Source organism: Scedosporium apiospermum (assembly GCF_000732125.1).
Source record: "Scedosporium apiospermum strain IHEM 14462 chromosome Unknown SEQ_SAPIO_0011, whole genome shotgun sequence".
NCBI lineage: Eukaryota > Fungi > Ascomycota > Sordariomycetes > Microascales > Microascaceae > Scedosporium > Scedosporium apiospermum.
Window position 1 is genome coordinate 366,616 of NW_015971712.1, and position 22,231 is coordinate 388,846.

The following is a 22,231-nucleotide window of genomic DNA, read 5'->3' on the forward strand; positions in this document are numbered from 1 at the left end:
GTGGGGGTCGACGTCAGTGCCAGCGAAAATAGAGTAGCCTCAGGTCGCTCCAAGCCGCTGACACTAGCGGAGTTTGGTGCTTCAATTGAAGGATGCGGATGCGACACACTCTACGACTGATGATAGACAAACATTAAGAAAAAAAAATTGGGGAATATTTCCATGAAAATTATCTTTCGAGTTCATGATCAATTGACTATTCTACTACAGCTTAAAGTCCACATTCAATCTCTCCCATCCCCTCTCGGACTCTTCCATGGAAGCAACCTTCTCCGCTAACCTCAACTTGAGGCCCTTCTTGTTTCGTTCAGTGCATAGCTCATAGATGGTCGACAAATTTTGCAGAAGAGTGTGCGAAGAGAATCCTTGTTGCACTAGATCCTCGAGCAAGACCCTTGCCTATGGTGACTTCAGTTAGCATGTGCCAGGGCAGAGAATAATAGTAACGGAGCAGGCTCACCTCTGACATCTTGCCCATGTATAAGAGGCAAACGGCCATGTTCATGCCAACCATTTCATCTCCCTGCTCTTCATCTTCGTTGATCGCCCGCCACTTATCCAGCGCGGCTTCAAATTCCCCATCTGCCATGTCGGCGAGAGCGAGGACGACCTTCTCGCCCACCTTCGTCGAGGATCCGCTTCTAGAGATCACATGCCTTGCCTCATCGGCGTTACCAATGTGAAGCCATAACAGCGCCCTTGAAAGCGCCACCTTGCCATCCTCGCGGTCCTTCAATGTGGAGAGCTGATACGCCGCGCCGGATAAGTCATCCATCTCGATGAGCGCACCGGCGATTTTAATCCCCAGTGTGTGCAATCTGTCCTTCCACAGCTCCCTTGCCGAATTATCATGGGCAGCCTTGGCCCTGGCGATATTGTCCCGCGCTTCACGGGCCAGGTCGTGGAAACTCATGACGGCCCTCCTCGGGTCACCAAACCCGAGGGCTTGAAGCCTTACGTTCAACACGCGAAGGTCCCAAGGTACAAGGTGCTCTCCCGTCAGCTCATCAATGTACAACATGGGATTGTTCATGTCCTCGAACGCCTTGACCTCCTGCGCCGCCTGAGGCATGGCATCGATGAGGGTTAGACATGATAACCGTACGTAAAGAAGGTTGAAGATTTTCTTGTGGTCCGTGGGATCTATGCGCGGGGACCCCGGGGCCGCCGACGTAAGCTCTTGGACCGCTGCTATCGCGGCGGCGCGGTAGAATCCCTTGGCTAGTAACTCCTCCAAGGAGGTATCTGGGCTGGGCTGTTTGGGTGAGTTGCGGAAGGCAAGGGGGACGTTCAGAGGAGTGAGCGGGTGGTATATCTCCGGGCGGAGAAGGAAACTAAAGTCCCTCACGGTGGTGTCTTGCTGCTCCTGCATTATTGGAACTGGAGAGTTGACACCAGATCGAGGAAGCGGAGATCCCTGTCTTGATAGCGAAGTGCGATCCCGAGCTATTCTTATTGCTGGGGACTGTGGACGTGGGGTAGATAAAGGCGAGCTTTATGGAGCGGTTAGGTCTTGGGTTTGCCGATTAAAATTAAAAAGAAACAATCTCGAAAAGATGTTCTTACTCTTCAAGATCTAAAGGACCTTTAGTCGATGATCTTGGCCTCGCTAGAGATACGTTGTGACTCCGATTAGTTTGACTATCTCGAGCTTGTGTAACCCCTCACCATCTGGACGGCGCGGTGACGCATGACTCCCAGTTTGGAGTTCTATGTAATGATACATACCCTTTGTGACGGACTTGTTCCTGGAATGCCCGTGGCTTCCCAACCTTGGTGAACCCTCCATGGGATCTCGAGGTTGATCACTGACGGCCAATGGCGGTTTACTGGGGACTGGGAAAACCCGACCGTTTTTGTGCAATACAGATACAGCCTACCACGCAGTATTGGATGGCCTGTATGTTAATAGCAAGGAGGGAGTTTAAGGAGATCAAATAGCTATTATGAAGTGCATTTGATACTGTTCGTTTGCGGTGGTCAAGGCAGAGAGGCCCAAAATGAGCTGCCCGTTGGTGATTGTGATGTTCTCACCGACTTAGTCATCACACTCCATTCAAATTCCGAGTCTCATTTGATTTGATTCCATCTCATCAAGACTTCAATCTTTTCAATTCTCACCACAGTTCATAATGCCCCGAAATAATTTTCAACACAATTAAAATAAAATAATCTGTGCAATGAAAAGCCCGTGTTTTAATAACCTTGTTTGAAGACGATGAAGATGCGTCACTGCTAGCTCGTACTTGTCGAACCCAATGACTGGTCAGCCTCAGTCTTGTCCATCAGGGAAACTGACGTCGCATTCTTGGACCACAAGAAGAGCCGTTTTAGGGTGGAAGAACCCTCATGCCACACGGTTGCGGGAGAGAGTCCGACGGGGAGGGAGGAGCTCTAAGCTTAAGGGGGATGAACTTAAGATCATCGTAAATCCCACTGCATTAATGGGAGCCAAGCATTGAATATGCGAGATATTAGAAGGGACGAAGCGGGATTGGAGTTGCTACCTCTAACGATCTCCGAGATTCCCATGATCAGTCCGTGGCGAAGATTTATCTGGTCGATCTACATACATAGCCTCTGGTTGATCAGGAGGAGCTCTTATGCTAAGCATTGGGCTACCATGGAGTGAAGAATAAGGGAGGCAGACTCCATTTTCCGTTGAACTATTTGTTATGCGCACATCCGGCTCTTCTGTTCATTGCCATGTGGAGTATCAGCGATTTTGCTGCACGCTGTATGGACTCATTCCAGCAGGTTGACCTTTGCGAAGTAAACCGGGCGAAGGGTTTAGATCCAACTAGTAATATCCCAGGACCAAAAAATACCCCTTGCGGGTGGAATAAAACAGACAACTTGGCTTTTCCGTGATGCCGGGCGACTAATGACACCAAAAGAGACGCAGAGCCGGCCGGCATAGCCATGACCTGGCCTGGCCAGAAGGAGCACGGCTTTGCCACACAATAGTACGAAAATCTCTATGCGAATCTTCTCGGGTTCGCATGAGCGCTCAATCCACCGATGTTTGGATGGCAGAAAGTATTAGTGGTGCCATGGCACTCATAGGAGCGACGCCGGCCGGGCAACAGTTTTGGGTAACATCACAAGGCAGCGCTCGGCACATCGCGCCGAACTTGATCGTGATACCATATTCGAAGCAGAGTGCACGCCCGAAAATTGTTCCCTGGAGAGGGGTTCAGGGGCTGGCCCGTGAGGGTGGTTGACAACATTGAAATCCATCAATGGCCAACGGCGCCTACTGAATCTCGTCCGAGAGAGCACGGGGTCACGCTAGATCAAGAGACAGGCCTGGCCGGAGACCCAAGGGGTTGGCGAGGCCGTGTTAGAGTCTCTTTTGTAAGAGCCTGCCCGTGCTTGTGCTTGGATGAAGATTGGGATGATGGGCGGGTGGGTTCGGTTTGGACCCAGTGGTCAGAGACAGGAACTGACAGGCACAGAGGAGCAGGGATTGGCTCCCGTCCCCGTCAGGGCAGGGAGGTGTCAAACAAAGGTACAACAGCAGGGGTATTAATAGGTACAGCTGGAATCCGGTAAACCCAGCCGATACAGGTGAGAGGATTACGAAGTCCGAAATCATCGACTTTGATGGAAGGACAGGACGACAGAGGCAGCATACGCATCTTGGTCCGTTAAAGGGAGCTTTGAAAATGCATGCTTATAGTAACCCCCGGCGATGTGGTTGTGATTGAAGATAGAGCCTCCGAGAGACTGTGAACGTGAAGGTGAAGGCCGAAGTGGTGATGAAACTTGGGGAAGGAACCCTGCACTAAATTGTTTACATGATCAGGAGTGGCAGGCACTTGCTTCCACAACATCATCACTGCCTCGGTAATTCCCAGCTGGCATCTTGAACTATTATTCTATCGTTCTTATGCGTGCAAGCTAAAATACGAGGTAGCCATTTCCATCTTCATGAATTCTTCCCCTGCCAATTTACCATCCGCGGATCTTGTCGGATCCGCGCTGAGATGATCTGGTCTTGTCAAACCAGGTTCGAAGAGGGACTCGGACCCCTGTCGAAACGTCGCTTCAGCACAACTTGCGGCTCACCGTGTCTGATCTACATCTCAGATCGACCCCAGGTTTCCTGCCACACCAAAAATTTCTGTTTTGGGGTGTAGACGTTCACTAATAGGCTGCGAAATGTACGAAGTAGTCTTCCATCACCGCCCGCTTGAGCTTGCCCTTGCTTGCCTGATACGCTACCACTCAACCATCAGCTTGGGACACTCGGCTCGCTTAGGCATTATGGTTAACTTATAGGATCGTCGAGGGTGTCAATTCTTTGGGAAATTATAGTCGACTCGCTGCTATGCAGAAATCATCATCGTCCTGCCTTACCGTGCTGGCATGGAGATCTTGAGAGGGGGGCGAGGATGAAGTATCGTGGAACTGGCACACTCAGCCCCTTCACTCTCTTACATTAATTCGTTCGGTCAACTTCTTTAGGCCGGCGCTTAGATCTTTTGAAGGCCGCGATGTCTGCCCTTGCACCCTTGTCAAGCCTCACCCCAAACCTCCCCACCCTTCAAGGATGCCTCAAACCCGGGCGACCCCTTCTCGACGGCCGCGCTTCTTGCTTTAACTGGCAATGCTAGTAACCTATCTAATGTTGCCAGGTTCATCCGGTGGCCCCGTTCATGCCCCTCCGCCTGGTTCATGCCTTGCCTTACCCATGTCGTGACAGACCTGAATCCAGGCCCACCTTACTAGGCCCCGACAGATCTTGACATGCCGCACCGCATGTGTTTTGCCTTCGGCTCAACCTCCTGTCAACCCTTGTTTCCTCTTGGGCAGTCACCCCAACTTACCCAAGTTCTGTCATCCGATGTGCTGAGAGGTAAAATTGGTTTCGCAGATCGCCTGGGCATCGTCGCTCTCCCAGGATTCCCGTGGACTATATTATCTCGGCTGCTCCCTCGCCATCACGATGCCCTTCACTTCTTTCCTCTCCAGGCTTTACTGAGCTTGACCTTTTCAAACACTCGGTCTTTAACCTTTCGTTTCTTTTCTTCTCTTCCTTCTTTTTCTGTGCCCCGAGTTCTGTGAACTCTTCCATTCTTTCCACTCATTTTGGATTTTATACCACATTTAAAGGAGCTTTTTTGTGTGCGTCTATCTTCTTCGATTCGTCGACTGCAGCCAAGACAGTCTCTCTTTCAGAAATATATCGACCAGTGTCTACACATCTAAGAAAAGAAGAAAAAAATGAAGTACCAGAACCAAGTCGTCGCTGCCCTCTTGGGTCTCGCCTCCGCCAACCCCGTCATCCACAAGCGCGAGGTCCCCCAGGAACAGTCTCACCTGCTCTATCTCCAGATTGTCAAGGAGTTCCTCGACCTCAACAATCCCCTCGGAATCGTCGACCCTGTCTTTGGTCTCCTCGGCAACGCTGCCGCCGCCGATGGTGTCACGGCCGATATCAACCTCGACTGCCTCAAGCAGTTCACTGCCGACCAGGCCTTCACGAATGCTAAGGAGATTGGCGATGTCCGCGGTATGGCTGCGGCCTTGGTCTACCAGGCTCTCGAGCGTAACACCGGTGGTGTCGGTGTCAAGAGCGTCATCTGCCCCGAGGACGCCGTGAACCCTGAGATTGCAGCCTTTGACCAACATCAGGACCCTGCCTCGGACGGTGCCACGGCGCTCAACACTGGCATTACTCTTGAGCTCGCTAAGCAACTTGCTCTCATTGGTGTTGATCCTTTGGTGGCTCTTGAGTCGGGCACTTTCGCCCCCGGTGATGTAAGTTAATTTCTGTTAGGCCGCGGATCTCGGATGTGTCAAAGGATATTAGAGCTAACAAGAACGCAAACAGGTCAACGACCCCACCGGTGCAGGCAACACTTGTGATACTGCCGGTGATCTTCCCGGCTGCATCTTCACGGAGAGGCTCCTTGTCCTCGACGCCTCCCCTGACGAGGTCCTTGCCGCCGTCGCTGATATTACTCCCACCTTCACCGGCACCGGCGTCATCTCGGCCACCAACATCGACTTTGTTGGCCTTGCCCTTGCTACCGGTGGTGTCTTTGAAGGAAGCGATGCCGTCGCTACACAGACTGCTGCCGACACTGCTGCCGACACCGCTGCCGACACTGCTGCCGCTACTGAAACTGCCACGGCTACCGCAAACCCGTGTACGGCTGGCGTCCCCGCCGCCACTGGCGGTGCTAAGACCGGCAAGAACCGAGGCAATGGCAGGAACCGTGGTAACGGCCGTACCCGTCTCCGAGTTGGTGCTACCCGCGGACGTGGCCGGACCGGTGCCACTAAGAACAAGGGCAACAAGAACGCGGGTGCCGCTCAGACTGCCGCGGCCACTGCTGCCGAGACCGCTGCCGCTGCCTCCCAGGTCTGCAGCGTCGTAACCAGGACGATCCCCAACTGCGCCGCCAAGTCCACCGCCGCGGCCGCCACTAGTGCCGCTGCCACGGAAGCCGCCACCGCAGCCGGCGTCAACATCCAAAGCTTCACCGGCACGCTCGGCGGCGCCCCTCCCCCGGTCATCTCTTCAGCCGGCGACCGGCCCTTCTCCGTCAACGGCAACACATTCACGGGCCAACAAGCTGCGCTCAGCCGCTCCTGCGATATCCAGCACAACGCCTGCGCCAACGCCGCCAACAGCGGCCAACTCGCCGGTGGCACGGCGCAGTGCGAGCAGCAGCTCCAAGAGTGCAAGGCGCAGAACAGCCTCCGCAAGCGTCAGGCCCTCGACTTTGGCAGCTGCACCGATCCCACGATCAAATTCGGTGTTGGCTTCGATGGGCGCCGTGAGGCTTCTTTCGCGCCTTCGAACAACGCGGACTTTAACCATGGCAGCGCGCAGAGGATCGGGATCATCTCTTCGTTCATTTGCCAGAGGCTGGGTAGCTCTTGCAAGGCGTCAGCTGCTACTGTTGCTGCGTGCGAGGATGCTAGTGCGCAGGCGCTTGCCGCTACGCAGGACCAGACTGCTGCTGATCTGTTCAATAGCTTGCTTACTGGAGCTGCTGCTGTCGGTGGTGGTGCGGCCGAGGAGGACGTCGCTGCTACCGCTACCGCTACTGCTACTCAGGCGGCGACCGCTACTGCAGCTTCGAACTTTGTTGTCGTCACGGTTACTCAGTGCTCGTAAAGGAGGGACTGGATTCTGGAATCGGAGTTTTGGGCTGGGAGTTCTCCTTTTCGGGTACGAATGTGGGATATCTGGTGGGAATTCTTGTTTTTAGCAGTTTATGTGCCGAATAAACTCGATTTACAGATGGGGTCTGACGGTGATCGAAAAATATAACGGTCTTGGGGACATGCTGATTTCTTTCGGCTTTTGTGAAGTTGCTGGTGAACTGTGATGATATAATGTAGAGCTTTTTGGTGATCGACCAATGTTCAAGAGCATGCCCCCTGAGAGGTGTCTCAGATTCTATCTTGCATGGAGTAGACGAAAGAAGTTCGGACGGGCGGGATCATCCGTTGGTGTCATGGTATGTTGAGAGGTTCTCCGTACCTTTGAAGATGATTAGAGATTAGACCGATTTCCACATCGATACACTTTCTCATTCCTGTATCTTCCTGCCTCATTCAAGAAATTATTTCGAGAGTGTCGTATCCAGGCTGACCGTAGAAATGCCGATATCGTTCAGTCATGGGATATGCTACCAGCTAACGGGGAGGCAAGAGGAGATAGGAACCCAGCTTTCGGTCACGAGGAGGAAAATGAGGAATAGGGAAATCCTAGATAATCAATCTAGATCTCGAGATATCTGAATATTTACCAAGATCGAAACTTTATGTGTCAGCATTCCTGTTCTACCCCTTCCAAGCGCTTCTGACGAGCAGTTCCCGGCGAGCCGACTATGATGGTAATTGACAATAAGTGTAGGTAATAACGATAAATACGGATAGAAAGCCGCTCAGCCGCCCGCTCCTTGTCCAAGGCTTTGGGTTCTCCATCCACCAGCAACTTCAACTCAGCCGAGGCGTCCGGGGGACGAAGGGCCCGGTTGTCTTAGGCTCGAATTAGGGAACGTTGTTGACCTCCTAACCTGGCTCGGAGATGGGAGAGTACCCCGTAGCACAGAGGATGTGTTCCCAGTTGGCATCCTTGCCATAGAGCACTGTCTTGGCCAGCGGGTTCCGGGCAATCGTGACAGCCACCTTCCGAGCCGCTTCCTCAGTCGCGGCCTCAACGACTCGGAATGATAACAAACTTGGTAGCGCCATCGCCGTCGGTACGATCCGTTTTCGCTGGGTTGGAACACATGAGTTGATCTGTTTTCGGGAAAGATTGTGATATTTCTTTTCTTTTCTTTTCTTTTTTTTTTTTTTTTTTTTTTTTTTTTTTTTTGGATGGGAAAGACTGTCAAGTGGCCAACTGTTTCTGAATATCCACTACCAGCGATCCTCTCCTACGAAGCACATATTGACAAGCAAGAAACCATCCACCAGCAAGAGCGACCATCCTTACAAGGCTAGTTTCCCATTAGTGATTGACGCTGTGATTAGGGGATGCCTTCAATAACGATTAGCGATTTCGTGATCCGGGCTTTTCCGTCACGAAGCAGGCCGGTCGTCCTGTTTCCGCGAACAACGCCTCCGAAAACGATGCAGTGTATTTGATACTCAGCATCGGGACAGCGGCGGGGGTCCACGCCTGTGGTCCCAATAATTTCATGACCCGTCGTACTGACATGCAGCTGTTTGAGGCACGTGTAAGGCTGCTCCCATTCGTATTCGAAACTGGAGCTCCGGAATAAGAGGGCAAGGGACGCAGCCTTCCCGCACACTTCTTCGAGATCAGCGAAGGCCTGTTCGTGATTCTGCTTATCCCTATGGATGCAATAATCTCGCAGTGCAAAAGAGTGCTTGCCCCTGTCCTCCCTGTTCATCCAAATACAATGCGCCCTATCACTGACAAATTCGGTCATGTCGTCTGTTGGGTTCAACGCATGGCATGCCTTGACGGAGGCAATCCGCCACTCCCTCAGAATTGCATCTAAAAATTGCACTGGGGTTAGTAGGAACATGTAGCATGCCGGTTATTGTACATACCATCGCATCCAGCGTCTTGTAGGCTTCTCTCAAACCTCTTGAAAGGACTCTGAGCCAGCATCTCATCATCGAGACCGAATAGCATTGCGTTTGGGGAAAAGAAATGTGTGTGGAGTTGATCCGCGATCATCTGCCGCAGCAACAACTCGGGCATGTCTGGCGAGGCTGCTTGAGGGTACGCATCCTGAGGCAGTGTCAACGAGAAATGGCGTCTAACCAAACTCTGAAGGTCGCTCTTGAGCTCTCCAAAACGGCGCTTGATTTCTTCGTCGATCATCGGATTGTCGCTTCTGCCTGCCCTTGTGAGGGCCTTGGATATCGTTTGCATCTTGCGCTCCTTGATTTGCAACTCTCGTTTCAGGCCTTCATTTGCTGTCTTCTCTTTTTGAAGCCGATCACTCAACTCATCCTTTTCGTTCTTCTCCTTTTCGAGTTTGTGGTTCAGTCCATCCACTCGCTGTGAGTGCGTGGATTCGACTTTGGCTATTTCGATGTTGAGCTCTTCTTGAGTGTACATAGGGGAGTATTCGGGGGGAGCCACGCCCTGGGTCGATGAGCTCGTATTAGCAAATGGCCAGCGAATAGGAAATCTAGTTGCTTTCTCCGACTCGGCGGCCCTACGAGGTTCTTGTTCGTGACGTGCTGGGCCTCCGACGGCGTCGCCCAGGGAGACGGCAACCTTTGCCGAATTCTCGCCGCCGGCTGCTTTGCGGGAGCCCCGGAACTCTTGCCGGAGCTCTCTCAACTCATTTCTCATTTCATTGAATCCACAAATGAGCTTGGCGGTAAGCTCAGACCAATCCGCGTCGGACATCTGGACGTCATGGTCATTCGAGAGGACCCCCGGAGTTCCTGGTCCGTTGCCGGGCCGGTTCAGCGCCTGACGCGGGTTGGGTTCATCGTTGGGACCTTCGCGACGGTCGTTCCTGATAGAACCTAACGGAGGACGTTTCTGAGCTTGCAGCTGCTTCATCTCGACTGTTGTTGATTTGGTGTAGTTGTAATTTTTTGACTACTTGTGTGTGGTGTGATATTGTCGACTCTTTGTTGCAAGCACAAGACGGGTTTTCATTCCTGGGGTGTTTAATGAGAGGGAAGCAGCAGGTGGCTCTAATCTGTCGTAAATCCCGTGCGGAGAGATCCCGGCCTGGCTCAAGTGGATAGGCCGGACTTATTATACCGAGTGTTCCTTGCCCGTTGAATGCCGCATCCGCTACAACGGGTCCTGGCTAGTCTTGACCCTAGTCTTGACCGGGGCTCCGAGCTCGTGCATGGTATGACTGTTGGTCGCCCGCAACGCTGTGGTTCAGGTTCGAAGATGGCCTCAGCCACCTATTACGATTTCTGATACCTGTCTGAAACGCGAAATCACCAACATCTTTTGTAGAATCATGTACTAATCTACTTCGTACTTTATGTATCAGTACATCGACCCGCCCTTCTCCAAGCCTTACATAGCTGTGTTGGAGTGTCGATAAACTTCTCGGATCCATTCACTTTCCACGGGCGACGATGCACGCATTCTCCGGCGGAAAGTCTAGACTTAACTTAGGCCATTGACTCCGACTCTGTGCTCTAACTGAACGGCGTCTGCCGTCGCGGTGTGGTAGCTGACCCTTGTGCAAGGGGCGCAGCCATCCCGGCTCCCTCCAACGGGCCGGTTCCAAGCATTGAGGGGTAGATAGTTGGGCGCGTATTCGGATTGAAGTGAGGAATCCTCTATCGAGCTTTCTTACATATATACCCTGAGTGGCCTGTGGCCACACGTCATGAGTCTGAATCATGCATAGAAATATTTAGACGTCCCAGCCTGTCCCCGAGCCGTTTGGTTACGCCTATCCGAATCCACCCCCTTCTCCGTGTAAGCTTCTCGCAACTTTATTTCCTGCAGCAACTCAAAATCCGGGTGACCAAGATGGATGAAAGCGATACTGAGTCGAGCGGCTGTTCCGACGCCCTTGAGGGCGACAAGCTCGTCATTGGCCTTGACTTTGGCACGACGTTTAGCGGGTCAGTCACTTGTCCAATTTTGGTTCTCACGTCTTGAATAATTAACATCCGTGACCCATTCAGCATCGCCTATGCCTTCTCCAACGACCCTGAAAAGATCTACTCCATTACGAACTGGCCTGGAGGCGAGGACCGCATCGTCCCCAAGGCGCCGACAGCTCTCAGGTATACGAAAGACTCGACTTCCGAGTTCCAGTGGGGATATGAGCTCGAAGGATCCCTAGAAGACAAGATCACAGGGCTCAAGCTGCTGCTCGATCCCGAGCAGCGTCGTCCATATTTCATCCCGACTAATATTCCAGCCGAGCTTGCCAAGCTTCCAAAGTCAACACTTGACGTTGCCACGGACTACCTGCGAGCTCTGTATGACCATGCCATGGCGGAAGTGAAGGGCGAATACCTCGATAGAGAGTTTTTGGAGAACTACCAGCAGCAGTTTGTCTTGACTGTGCCGGCTGTCTGGTCTGACAAAGCTAAGGATATGACTCTCAGGGTAATGCTATCTAGGTTCAGCTGCTCTCTGTTCCCATCACCTCCCGCATCCAACTGCTGACAACCGCAGGCTGCCCGCGCTGCTGGCATTTCTCCTGTGGAGATGATCACAGAGCCTGAAGCTGCTGCGCTCTACACCATACTCTCTGTGAAGAACAAGGGTCTCAAGGTCCGTATCTAGATCTATTCTCATTCTGAAACGGGCGGCTATCCTAATCTCGCTGCTCCATGGCTCACTCAAATCAGGTTAGGGATGCCATTGTGATATGTGACGCCGGCGGTGGTACCGTTGACCTCGTCTCGTATGAGATTATGAGCCTGAACCCATTCGAGCTAAAGGCTCTGACAGCGCCTTCTGGTATGTGGAATTCGTACCCAAAGGGGTATTTATATATTATTATTTGCCACCGGAATATTCTTTCCGCAAAATGAATAATTTTTGGTCTCGTTGAAGCATTGCGAGGATAAAAGTTCTGACAAGGATGTGTAGGCGGAGTTTGCGGTTCCCTGATGTTGAACAAACTCTTCGAAGACGAAGTCCACAAGGTAGTCGGAGACGATGCCTACGTCACGCTGAAGAAGACGGAGGCTTACCGAAGTGCCTTGAGAGACTTCGATTCTACGATCAAGCTCGCATTTCGGGGGAAGACAGACACCGACAAATATGTCAGCTTCCCCCTGGCGAAGCTTCAAGACAATAAGCCCATGGGTCTGGAGAGAGACTCACTGACCCTTAGCGGAGGGACGCTTTTTAGAATCTTCGACCCCATCATCAGGGAAATAGACAAACTGGTCACAGAGCAAGTCACTTCGGTTCGCATGGAGCGTCTCCAGCTAGGAAACACTGCCGGCGCCAGCGTAAAGGTTGGTCTTCATAAGTCGTATCTATGGTTTCGATGCCACGAAATTTACAAGCCGTTGTATAGGCAATTTTCCTCGTTGGTGGCTTTGGGTCAAGTGCTTATCTGAAAGATGTCATTGAGAAGTCGAACCCTGGTGTCCTGGTCGTCCAGCCAAAGGAAGCGTAAGCCATCTCCTCGCATTCTCACGGCGCCATGCGATACGTTGACCATAATTTAAATTGTGCAAAACTAACAAATCTTTCTCTACAGATGGTCTGCCATTGTCAAGTAAGAAGCAATGGAAGCAGCGAGTAACTATGTCCTGGAAAACTAATGCATGTCTCTAGGGGGCCGGTAATGAGCAAGCTGGGCATTGGCCCGACTGTCACTTCCACCAGGGCGGCCAAGCACTATGGTACCAGTTGTCACTCAACCTGGCGGCCAATTCGCGATCGCGGTTTTGCCAAAATTCATGACGACTTGGACGATGAAGACAAGTGTATAATTATGAGTTGGTTTATTTCCAAGGTAAGAAACGGTGGCTCGGTAATCAAACTGGCCTGCAGCGTGATAGAAAAGAATTGGACAGACTGACGAACTGCTCCGTTCCAGAACGACGACCTATCTCGCGAGAAGAAAATTCAACTATCATTCTACCGCAAGTGGAAAGGCAAGAATCCCACCGGGGCAAAGATGAAAGTCACCGACGAACTCTTCGAGTGTAGCGACCCGGTCGCGCCAGTCCATCCTAGCGATGGTAAGTCAAGCGTACCTTGCGAAATGATAGCCGTCATTCTTTGTCCGCCGCGATCCAAGATTCTCGCTGACTTTTTTTTCCAAGATGTCAACATCAACTGTAGGCTCAAGACGGACCTAAGCCAAGTGCCCAAGTCCGCCTTTATTTTCCAGAAAAGGCCGAGGGATGGACTTGAGTATTTCGAGCTTCATTACGAGCTTCAAATAGAGAACAACCCGTCAGGTTTGATGAAGTTCTCACTCCTTGTCAACGACGAGGAGTACTCGGCAGTGGAAGCAACGTATTAGCCGTGAGCCTTCACTCCTCCTTATTTTTTCTAGAGTTTAGTTGTTCACGCGTCTTGCCCAAAGGCCATATATCCGTTCGGTGGCTCTTGGAATGCTTTTGGGGTCTCTTGTATACTCTATGAAGGCTGGATCTAGGTGGTTGTTGTCCCAATTATCATGGTAGACATGGTAGATGGCAGAGTTGGGATATTTTGGATTTCCTACATCGCGGCACACGCGTCCCCCCCCCCCCCCCCCCCCAGGAAAAAAAAAAAAAAAAAAAAAAAAAAAAAAAGGGCAAGAGAATGAAAGTATTGCTCCTTCACAAAGAGCACGACTACCGTGAAGAAGATCCATGTTCAAATAACTGAGGACATTGGGCTGGCATCGAGTTAGATGATTGGAAACAGATTACCTCCGATTCCAAGATGTGCAAATGAGACAAAGTGAAGCTAATTTATTGCCGAGTAGAAAATCGGTGGGCCTGCAGAACAGCCAAAGACGACGCCTAGGACAGGCACACTTGGACTTAGGGTGGAAATGAGGCGTATTAGCTGGGCCCCCAAATGCGAAATTTTAATTCCTCTTAAATATTTCGTCACATGCGGGCCGGTGCGCCTCACCCTGTACCGGTTCGGGGATGAGGCCGAGTTTCTCCACCGAATACCAAGACGCAGTTCCGCCAGAGTTCTTTATAAATCGGATTGAAGCAACTCAAGTGTGTGCCCGAAGGGCGTAATATCAGTTTCCATGGACGTTATGCGAACCAAGGATGATGCCAAGCTCTTTGGCCTGCTCTTGTCTTGACACTCAGCTCCGAGCTATCGGATGTGGTGGCCAACTTGGGATGGTTTCCCTCTCGGGACATACAAGCAATATATTATAGATAGTAGCTTGGCGGGATGAGAGGAGAGCCGCACCATCTCGGACCCCAGGCTCCGAATCTTACTGTCGGAGGGACCTGTTAAGCTCCTTAAACCTCGTGGTTTCCCCATTGATCTTTAATCTAAGCATTTCCCTCGATTAATGCCGTACTCTCTTGACTCAATTCGAGTGAGCGAAGGTAGAGGAAGAATCATTGCCAAGAGGAAGCAAAATTATAGAAAATAGTTGTCTTCCACGGTAAATCTCCCTTTTCAGCCGGAAACTGGGCAAGGGAACAAAATCACCAAGACGGCGAGGGGCGTGTGTGTGATGATGTAGTTAAACGTACCTCTCTTTTCCCGTTTCTTCTATTTCTTTTCTTCGTCTAAGTTTAGAACCTTTTCCGTTCCTCGCGCATCGTGTTGCTCTGTTTGAGGGTTTCCCTCTTTCATATACCTTTCCCTTTTATTGGACTTCTGCAAAGTGCTCGACTCTCAACTCGACTCTCATTTCAAGCTGTTCGAATTCCTTTTCCCCTCTTCATTTTGCGAGCTGCCATTCTATCGCAATAGTGGAGCTCGCAAGCTTCGCTTTGTGTCAAAGACGAGGCCATTGAGTCGGGTCATCTTGGCTGGAGCTTCGAGCTTCTCATATTTCGATTCCGAGAATAAAAGAGCGACCTCGAAGACCGTTTCTTCACCGGGGGAATCCTTTCTAACACTTTGACCTTTGACCATGGTCTCCTTAATTCCACGCCGCCGGACAGTCCGCCGCCTCACCTTCTACACGATCATCCTCTTCCTCATCTACCAACTCGCAAAACTCACCCTCCCCGCCGACAACATAATCTTCGTCTCCCTACACTCCCAAAAAGTCTACCTCCAGTCCCTCTTCCACTCCAAAGCCGCCACCGACTCCTGGATCCGCTCCTCAACGGGGCCATATGCCGTGGATTTCTCGTCCCGCGTCGGCCTGCTGATCAAGACGGGCTACGGCACGCGCGAGAGGCTACCCGCGCAGCTCGAAGCCCTAGGCCTGGATAAATGGGACCCCGATCGCGCTGTTGTCGTCGGCGACTTTGAGCAGGACGCCAACGCTACGGCTGGGGCGCCCGTGATTCAGGATGCTGTCGGCTCGATCATGAGGATCCTCGCGCCAAAGGGTCTTAATAGGATGCATAGATTCAAAAGGTACGGGGCGCTTAAGAAGGCAATTGATGATAAGGATGAGAAGAGGGCCGATTTGCTCGCTTCAAATGTTGGCTGGGAGCTTGACGCACTAAAGGTAAGATGTTTACTTTCCTTTGTAGAATCTTGTCCTGTGTATCAATCTGCGCCGCAAGAGTTTTATCCTCCTTCCTTGGGTTTAAATCTCACTCGATCAGCACCGCGCTAACATGGAGATCTCGACTTGGTAAGACCATCTGGGGCCTAGGAGCTCTTTTCAGAACCCTACCACCCAAAGACTGGTACATCATCCTCGACGACGACAGTTTCCTCGTCACCGAATCCCTCACCCGCCTCCTCTCGCACCTCGACCCCACGAAACCCTACTATCTCGGAAACACTCTCGGCAGCACGCTCAGCCGTTTCGCCCACGGCGGCTCAGCCATCGTCCTCTCCCGCGCAACGCTCGAAAAGCTATTCCGCGCGCACCCCGACGCGGCGGCCGAAGCGCAAGTGAATTCCCTCTCTGAAACATGGGGCGACAAGCTCGTGGCGGCGACGCTGCGGAAACTCAACATTTACATTGATGAGAGGTTCAGCCACTTCTTCAATGGCGAAGTACCGCTTGACACGCAGATTGCATCGGATCGGTTCTGTTCGCCGATCGTGTCGTTCCACGACCTGAAGAAGGCCGAGGAGATGCGTGAGCTGGGGAGGAAGTTTAGGGAGAGAGGTAGGAGGTTGACTGTGTGGGCTGATGTCTGGGATCTGTTTGGCGGGGCGAATACGCGGGGGTTTAACGATAGGCCGATGAGGCAGGATCACGACTACGTGGGTAAGAAGGTGGATGTGAGGAAGGTGAAGATGTCGAAGAATGTGCCGACGGCGGAGAGGTGTATGAGGTTGTGCATGAGGCAGAGGAAGAAGTGTTTGGCGTGGAGGTGGGAGATGAAGAGTAGGGAGTGTTATACGAGTGAGTGGATGACGGTGGGTAGGAGGAAGGCGGGGGTTGTGTCGGGGATTAACGGGGATTGGGCTACGGAGATGATGGAGTCTTGTTCGGATCATTGATGGGTTATATGGAGTGGAATTTTCAAACTTGGCGTTTATATGGATCGGAACCGGGTCATCGTGATTTTGATAGAACCGTGTTACACGTCAAGAATTGACAATAGCTGCCTACTCGGGCTGCTCAAGGGAATCTCTTCTCATTAGCCTCGGCGACAGCTCCATGAATTTTCCAGGCCAGAGGCAAGAGTGATGGATGAATGCAGATTATTCGAGGAGCTTTCCATCTGCAAGGCAAGACCAGTAGGTGTGAGGTTGTCTTGATGTCTTGAGATGCTGGACTGTTTTGGAATAGATGCCACATGCCGACAGCTGCCATCCGGGGTCGCTCTAGAGCCCGATGCCGGCGCTGACTAGCGCTAAGACAAAGAAGGAGCTCGGTCGCATGGGCTCCGCCAATGTGGTCGCGTGCCCCGCCTCAGCTTGGGCAGTCAATCTCATTTGATCCCACAGAGAACGTTAGCGTCCGAAAGACCCCCAGATTCGCCTCCCGTCAGGACCCCTTCAGTGCTCCTAGCGGCCTGGCAAACCGGTCCTGTCCAGTGTCCACCATGGCAGATGAGATGACGCCACTCCGGAATCACGCTTTCCTTCAACTGACGTCAATTTGATGGTCCTTCCCAATCCATCGCCAACTGCAAACGTCGTGGCAGAGATGACAGAGACCGGCATCCAATGATTGATCGATTGGGCTCCGGATTGTCTCCCTGTCGTCGTCACCGCCTTTGAACTTTTGGGCGCTGCCAATCCCACTCTAATATCCCCAAGCGGGGAGTCGTTCAACAAAAATAATAAGAAAAATATCGTTGCCTGCGCCCAATCTTACGGATCAACATTACATTGAACTTTTTTGTTCCAGTATTGGCATGAATTTGATCAAGCTTCTCGGAAATCCCTTTTTGATTAAACCCCTATTTTACCTCTCAGCCCTTGACACTTGAATCCTTTCTGAAGACGAGTTTCCCGTTAGCTCATTGCTCAATCATTGATCTCGTGCCCATCCGAGCCATCTCGCCAGCTACAAATCAATAGACCCGCTGGTATTAATTATACCTGCCGTATTTCTTTTGGGGCCTTGGCGGTTGAAACCCCCACCTTCGCCTCTCCCCTTTCAAAACATCCTCGCAAGATCTACAAAGCAGTAGCTGCTAGGCAGTCATTCTCGCGCCCTTGGACGCTTCGTTTCTCGTTCTTCCTCCTTCCCTTTCGCTATTCTCTCTTTTTCCTTTTGCTCCATAGTCTATAGTCAGAAGTTTTAGCCATTCGACCCAAACCAACAGACGCAATGTCCCGGTCCGCAACCCCCAACCCCGTCGCGAGCAGCAGCAGCTGGTCCGCTTTCCTCAAGGTACCGCTCTCCTGCTCAACCACTCTGCTCTCTCTCCCCTCCTTGCAAGCTCAATTTGCCCCATACAAAGAACCCAAAGCATACTAACACGTCAGTTTCCCCCCATAGTCCATCGCCTCCTTCAACGGCGACCTCTCCTCCCTCACCGCCCCGCCCTTCATCCTCTCCGCCACCTCCCTGACCGAATTCAGCTCCTACTGGTGCGAGCACCCGCCTTTCTTCGCCGCCCCCGCCGCTGAGTCCGACCCGGAGAAGCGCGCACTGCTCGTGCTCAAGTGGTTCCTCTCGACCTTGAAGCAGCAGTACGCGAGCCGTAGCGAGAAGTACGGCAACGAGAAGAAGCCTCTGAATCCGTTTCTTGGCGAGCTGTTCTTGGGGAAGTGGGAGGATGAGGCGGGGGTTACGGAGCTCATTAGTGAGCAGGTGAGGTATGTTATCTCTCAATCTGAGCTGTAATTGGAGCTAGAAGAAGAAGAAGAAGAAGAAGAATGGACACGACAGAGAAACGTCGAGTACTAACGAATTACAACAGCCATCACCCACCAGCGACAGCCTACAGCATCACCAACATTCCCACCGGCACCCACCTCGAAGGCTATAACGCCCAAAAAGCCACCTTCTCCCGCACCATCAACGTCAAGCAAATCGGCCACGCCATCCTCACCGTCCCCTTCCCCGACAAGACCCTCCCCGCCGAAAAGTACCTTATCACCCTACCCTCCCTGCACATCGAGGGTCTCATCTACGGCGCACCCTTCGTCGAGCTCAACTCGTCCTCCTTCATCACCAGCTCCTCGGGCTACACCTCCAAGATCAGCTACTCCGGCAAAGGCTGGCTCTCCGGAGAGAAGAACAGCGTGACTGCCGTGCTGTACCACGAGGATAACGAGCGCGACGTGCTCTACAACGCCGTGGGGGTCTGGACCAAGTCTTTTAGCTTTTACAAGGGCCCCGCGAAGAATAATTCGTCGAGCACCCTCGTCGAGACGTACGATGCCGCGAGTTCCCCGGGCACGAAACTTACTGTCGCGCCCCTAGAGGAACAGCACCCCCTCGAATCTAGAAGGGCCTGGAGTAAGGTCGCCGCCGCCGTGGCAAAGGGCGACATGGACGCCGTCGGCCTCGAAAAGGGCAAGATTGAGCAGGCGCAGAGGGATATGCGGGCCAAGGAGAGGAGCGAGGACAGGGTTTGGGAGAGGATTTACTTTACGGCGCAAGACGGCCCCGATGAGATTTTGACGGAGTTGGCGCCGAGGGTTGGGCTCGGCGTTGATGGGGATGCTGATAAGACGGGAGGGTTGTGGAGGTTTGATTGGGAAAAGGAAGCAAAGGTTAAGAAGGCTGGGAAGCCTTCCGAGGAGGAGGTGCTAGCCATTGAGAGGGATCTCTTGGGACAATGAGGAGAGGGAAAAAAAGAGGAGAAACGATAAGCGTCGTCGGCGGGCGGTTCCTGACTGGAAAGTGTGGGGAGTAGCTGTTCTTTTGGCTTGGAAGGGGGAGGGTTCTTTATTTTTGGGAAACAAAGGGGGAAAAAAACATGCATGGGGTTTTGGTTTGGGGTACTACATAATAATTGCTACGACACTCTGTAGATGCATTCGACATTCGACACGAGGAATACTCTTTTAATATACTTTAAGAGTACGATTCTGAGCAGAACATCTTGTTGATCAGGTTTCCATCGTGTTTCTCTTTTAATTTTTTAGGACGTATTTTCCTCCGTATTCAGTGCTGGCCGTGTTGTTTTTATTTCTTTCCCATCTACATAGTGTACACTCTTTTTCCATTCCTCCTATCTATGATTGACTAACACCTCTCTCCGATCTTTCTTCCCTCAGTATTTCTAAAAGCCATGTGAATGCATGACAAAAACAAGATATCAACAGAAGGCATACTCCATAGTCGTGTGTCCCCACAAGCAAATCTAACGTGCCCAAAAAGGCCGAGACTCCTAGTCATCGGCCTCCAGCTCATAGAACAACAAATACACCTCCCTCTCCATGTCTAAAACCTCACCCGTCCTCGCCTCACGACACTTCTCGTCGTTTATCCTCCACCACTTCTGGTTCTTCTTCTTGACCGTCTTGGGTTTTCGTGGGGCCGCGCTGCTTCCGTTGGCGCCGTTGCTGTTGTTGTTATTGGATCCGCTCTTGACGGGCGAAATCTTCGATAGTGCCGATGCGGCCACGGAGCGTATGCTGCTCGAGTCCGATTTGTCCTTCTCTTTAACCGAGGCAGTGCTCTTCGAGGTTCCGTTTTGTATGGACGGGGGGGTCGTCGTAGAGGAGGCATAGGAATAAGGGGAGGGATCGTCGAGCATGGAAGGGGCCGCTGAGGCTGAGCTCTCGCCCGATGAGTTGCCGTTGTTGTTGTTGGGGAGTGGTAGGTCGGGGGTAGAGGCGGCAGGGCTGGCGCCGAGGGGTGTTCCGTCGGAGCCGACCCCTCTCCGTAGAGAGCCTACGCGGGGCGTCGCGGTGGGGGTGCCCGTCTTGCTGTAGACTCCACCCATGAGGTGGGGGTTCGAGAAGGGACCGGCGGACACGGGTTGACGTCGGAAGGATTGGTAGTGTCCGCTCTGGTGGCCGCCTTTGTGGGTTACGGTGGCGAGGAGGCGGTAGCGCTTCTGGTCGCGGAGGCCTCCGAGGCGGAGATGCTCGGGGAAGGAGACCTTGGCCATGTTCTTCTGCGACGTGCGGTCGTAGATGGAGCGGGAGAGGTGCACGACAAGCACCCGTGGGAATCGGGTGATGCGGTGGGACCGCGCAATCGTGGACTTGGGAGTGTGGCGACTATCCGGCAAGGGCACGTCCTTGGGGGGATTCTCGGGGTCATGTTCGATGGCAGCATCGAGCTTGTCGAGGGCCTCCTGCATCACGGCGCGGGGGTCTTCGGAGGCGGGGGCGCCTGGGAGGGAAGGGGGCAGTTTAGACATGTCCGAGGCGAGAAGCTTGCGGGCGTAGAGGAGACGGCACTTGTCGCATTTGTAGTCGGGTATGTGCTCGGTTTTGAAGAGCCCGTCGAAGCAGGCGGCGAGAGTGGTGGAGGAGACTTGTGGGACGGAGAGGGTGAGCATGCAGAAAACTTCTTTGCGGGGCGTCGTCTTGAAGCCGCAGGTTTGGCACTGGGATTGGGCTTCCTTCTCGCCTTCCAACGGGAAATCGTGCTCTTCTTCCTCCTCCTTTCTTCCTTCAAAGTCTTCTTCCTCCTTGGATTGTAGTGTCGGGTCAGCTTTCTCTGACAGAGGGGTGGCGCTATTCTCGGCTCCGTTTTCTTGCCCTGCTGCTAACCTCCTCCTATTAATCTGCTCCTCTCTCTTGGCGTAGGCCCTCGCCCTCTTTCCAGCATTATACTCATCCTGTAACCTCTCGACGAGCAGCTGCAAAAACTCTTGCGCATCCTGCTGTTGGCGATTAATCGTCTGACCAAAGGCGCCCTCCAACACGGCGACGAAACCCCTGGGCGAAATGGCCTTCTTCCAAATGGACCTCTCGTTCAGCTTATCCAGGATATCCTTCAATCCGGCCGTCACGGCGCCGCTCTGCAAACTCCGTATCTGCCATTCCTTCAGCTCCTTGCCGCCAAAATTAGACGGAGTATCGGTCGAGCGCGTAGGTCGCACAAGGCGCTCGTAGACGTCGACGTCGATGGCGCGGCGGTGGGTCTCGCGGATGAGGTACAGGCGCAACTCGCCGATGCCGGCGAGGGCTTGGAGAATCGAGTTGATGAAGCAGTCGTTTCCGATGTTTCGAAGACCAACAGCATGTGCGGAGCGGCGAGCACCATTCGGAGATTCGTCGATGAGGTAGGTGGGGCCGAAGACGTAGACGAGGGCGATGGCAGCGAGGCCGGCGCCCGCGGCGTAGGTTATTACGGAGCCGTTTTTCGCCATTGAGGGGGGGGAGTAGGCTTTGAGAGATGGGAAGGTGAGAGTATTGCGGCAATTTTTATGACCGGTGCCACAGAGGTGACCGGGTATTCGCGGATAGGGACTGTTTAGGGGTGACGGTGTGACACGGGGAGTCTCTCAGTAAGGCTTGTCTGTTCAAGTATGGGAAGAGGACGGGAGGATGGGCGCTAGTGTCGAGCAAGCATAGGTTCCCCAGATGGAGGCGAAGGGGTGGCTCCGAAGAAGATCGCGGTACAGCGTAAGACAGAGTGGGAAGGGGGAGGATTACACGACTGCCGGGAGGCTCGGATAGATCGGCTGCTGGAGCATGGCTAAGTAAATTGGGAATGGCAGATTTTGGAGAGGATGTGGAGATGCAAGAGATACGAGATTCGATAGGGGGATGGGTTGCTACGGACGCAAATTCTTCATAGTAGGCAATCTCGAGAAAGTGAATACGGGGTTAGGTTGAGTGTTTGATGGT

At 52.7% G+C, this 22,231-nt stretch overlaps 6 protein-coding genes and 1 pseudogene across 6 annotated transcripts; 4 read left to right on the plus strand and 3 right to left on the minus strand.

Moving 5' to 3' along the window:
- Positions 1 to 204: 204 nt before the first annotated feature.
- On the minus strand, positions 205 to 1,372 carry SAPIO_CDS0094 (uncharacterized protein; the record flags this gene model as incomplete). Its single annotated transcript, XM_016782962.1, has 2 exons — positions 205 to 399; positions 461 to 1,372. The coding sequence occupies 2 exons, from the start codon at positions 1,370 to 1,372 to the stop codon at positions 205 to 207; spliced, it is 1,107 nt and encodes a 368-aa protein (XP_016646595.1).
- A 3,857-nt stretch (positions 1,373 to 5,229) lies between these two features.
- On the plus strand, positions 5,230 to 7,135 carry SAPIO_CDS0095 (uncharacterized protein; the record flags this gene model as incomplete). The annotated part of the gene is made up of 2 exons (XM_016782963.1): positions 5,230 to 5,766; positions 5,840 to 7,135. 2 exons carry the CDS (start codon positions 5,230 to 5,232, stop codon positions 7,133 to 7,135), a joined length of 1,833 nt encoding a protein of 610 aa, XP_016646596.1.
- Positions 7,136 to 8,037: 902 nt separating this feature from the next.
- On the minus strand, positions 8,038 to 10,021 carry SAPIO_CDS0096 (uncharacterized protein; the record flags this gene model as incomplete). The annotated part of the gene is made up of 3 exons (XM_016782964.1): positions 8,038 to 8,189; positions 8,684 to 8,992; positions 9,049 to 10,021. The coding sequence occupies 3 exons, from the start codon at positions 10,019 to 10,021 to the stop codon at positions 8,038 to 8,040; spliced, it is 1,434 nt and encodes a 477-aa protein (XP_016646597.1).
- A 942-nt stretch (positions 10,022 to 10,963) lies between these two features.
- On the plus strand, positions 10,964 to 13,436 carry SAPIO_CDS0097 (uncharacterized protein; the record flags this gene model as incomplete). The annotated part of the gene is made up of 10 exons (XM_016782965.1): positions 10,964 to 11,058; positions 11,122 to 11,551; positions 11,621 to 11,719; positions 11,797 to 11,908; positions 12,041 to 12,414; positions 12,477 to 12,574; positions 12,663 to 12,680; positions 12,740 to 12,920; positions 13,005 to 13,149; positions 13,234 to 13,436. The coding sequence occupies 10 exons, from the start codon at positions 10,964 to 10,966 to the stop codon at positions 13,434 to 13,436; spliced, it is 1,755 nt and encodes a 584-aa protein (XP_016646598.1).
- Positions 13,437 to 15,014: 1,578 nt separating this feature from the next.
- SAPIO_CDS0098 (uncharacterized protein) lies at positions 15,015 to 16,706 on the plus strand (the record flags this gene model as incomplete). Its single annotated transcript, XM_016782966.1, has 3 exons — positions 15,015 to 15,563; positions 15,698 to 16,418; positions 16,621 to 16,706. 3 exons carry the CDS (start codon positions 15,015 to 15,017, stop codon positions 16,704 to 16,706), a joined length of 1,356 nt encoding a protein of 451 aa, XP_016646599.1.
- A 1,092-nt stretch (positions 16,707 to 17,798) lies between these two features.
- On the plus strand, positions 17,799 to 19,261 carry SAPIO_CDS0099 (Uncharacterized protein; the record flags this gene model as incomplete). Its single annotated transcript, XM_016782967.1, has 3 exons — positions 17,799 to 17,861; positions 17,970 to 18,289; positions 18,394 to 19,261. 3 exons carry the CDS (start codon positions 17,799 to 17,801, stop codon positions 19,259 to 19,261), a joined length of 1,251 nt encoding a protein of 416 aa, XP_016646600.1.
- A 551-nt stretch (positions 19,262 to 19,812) lies between these two features.
- Positions 19,813 to 21,750, minus strand: SAPIO_CDS0100 (annotated as a pseudogene; the record flags this gene model as incomplete).
- Between the last annotated feature and the right edge of the window lie 481 nt (positions 21,751 to 22,231).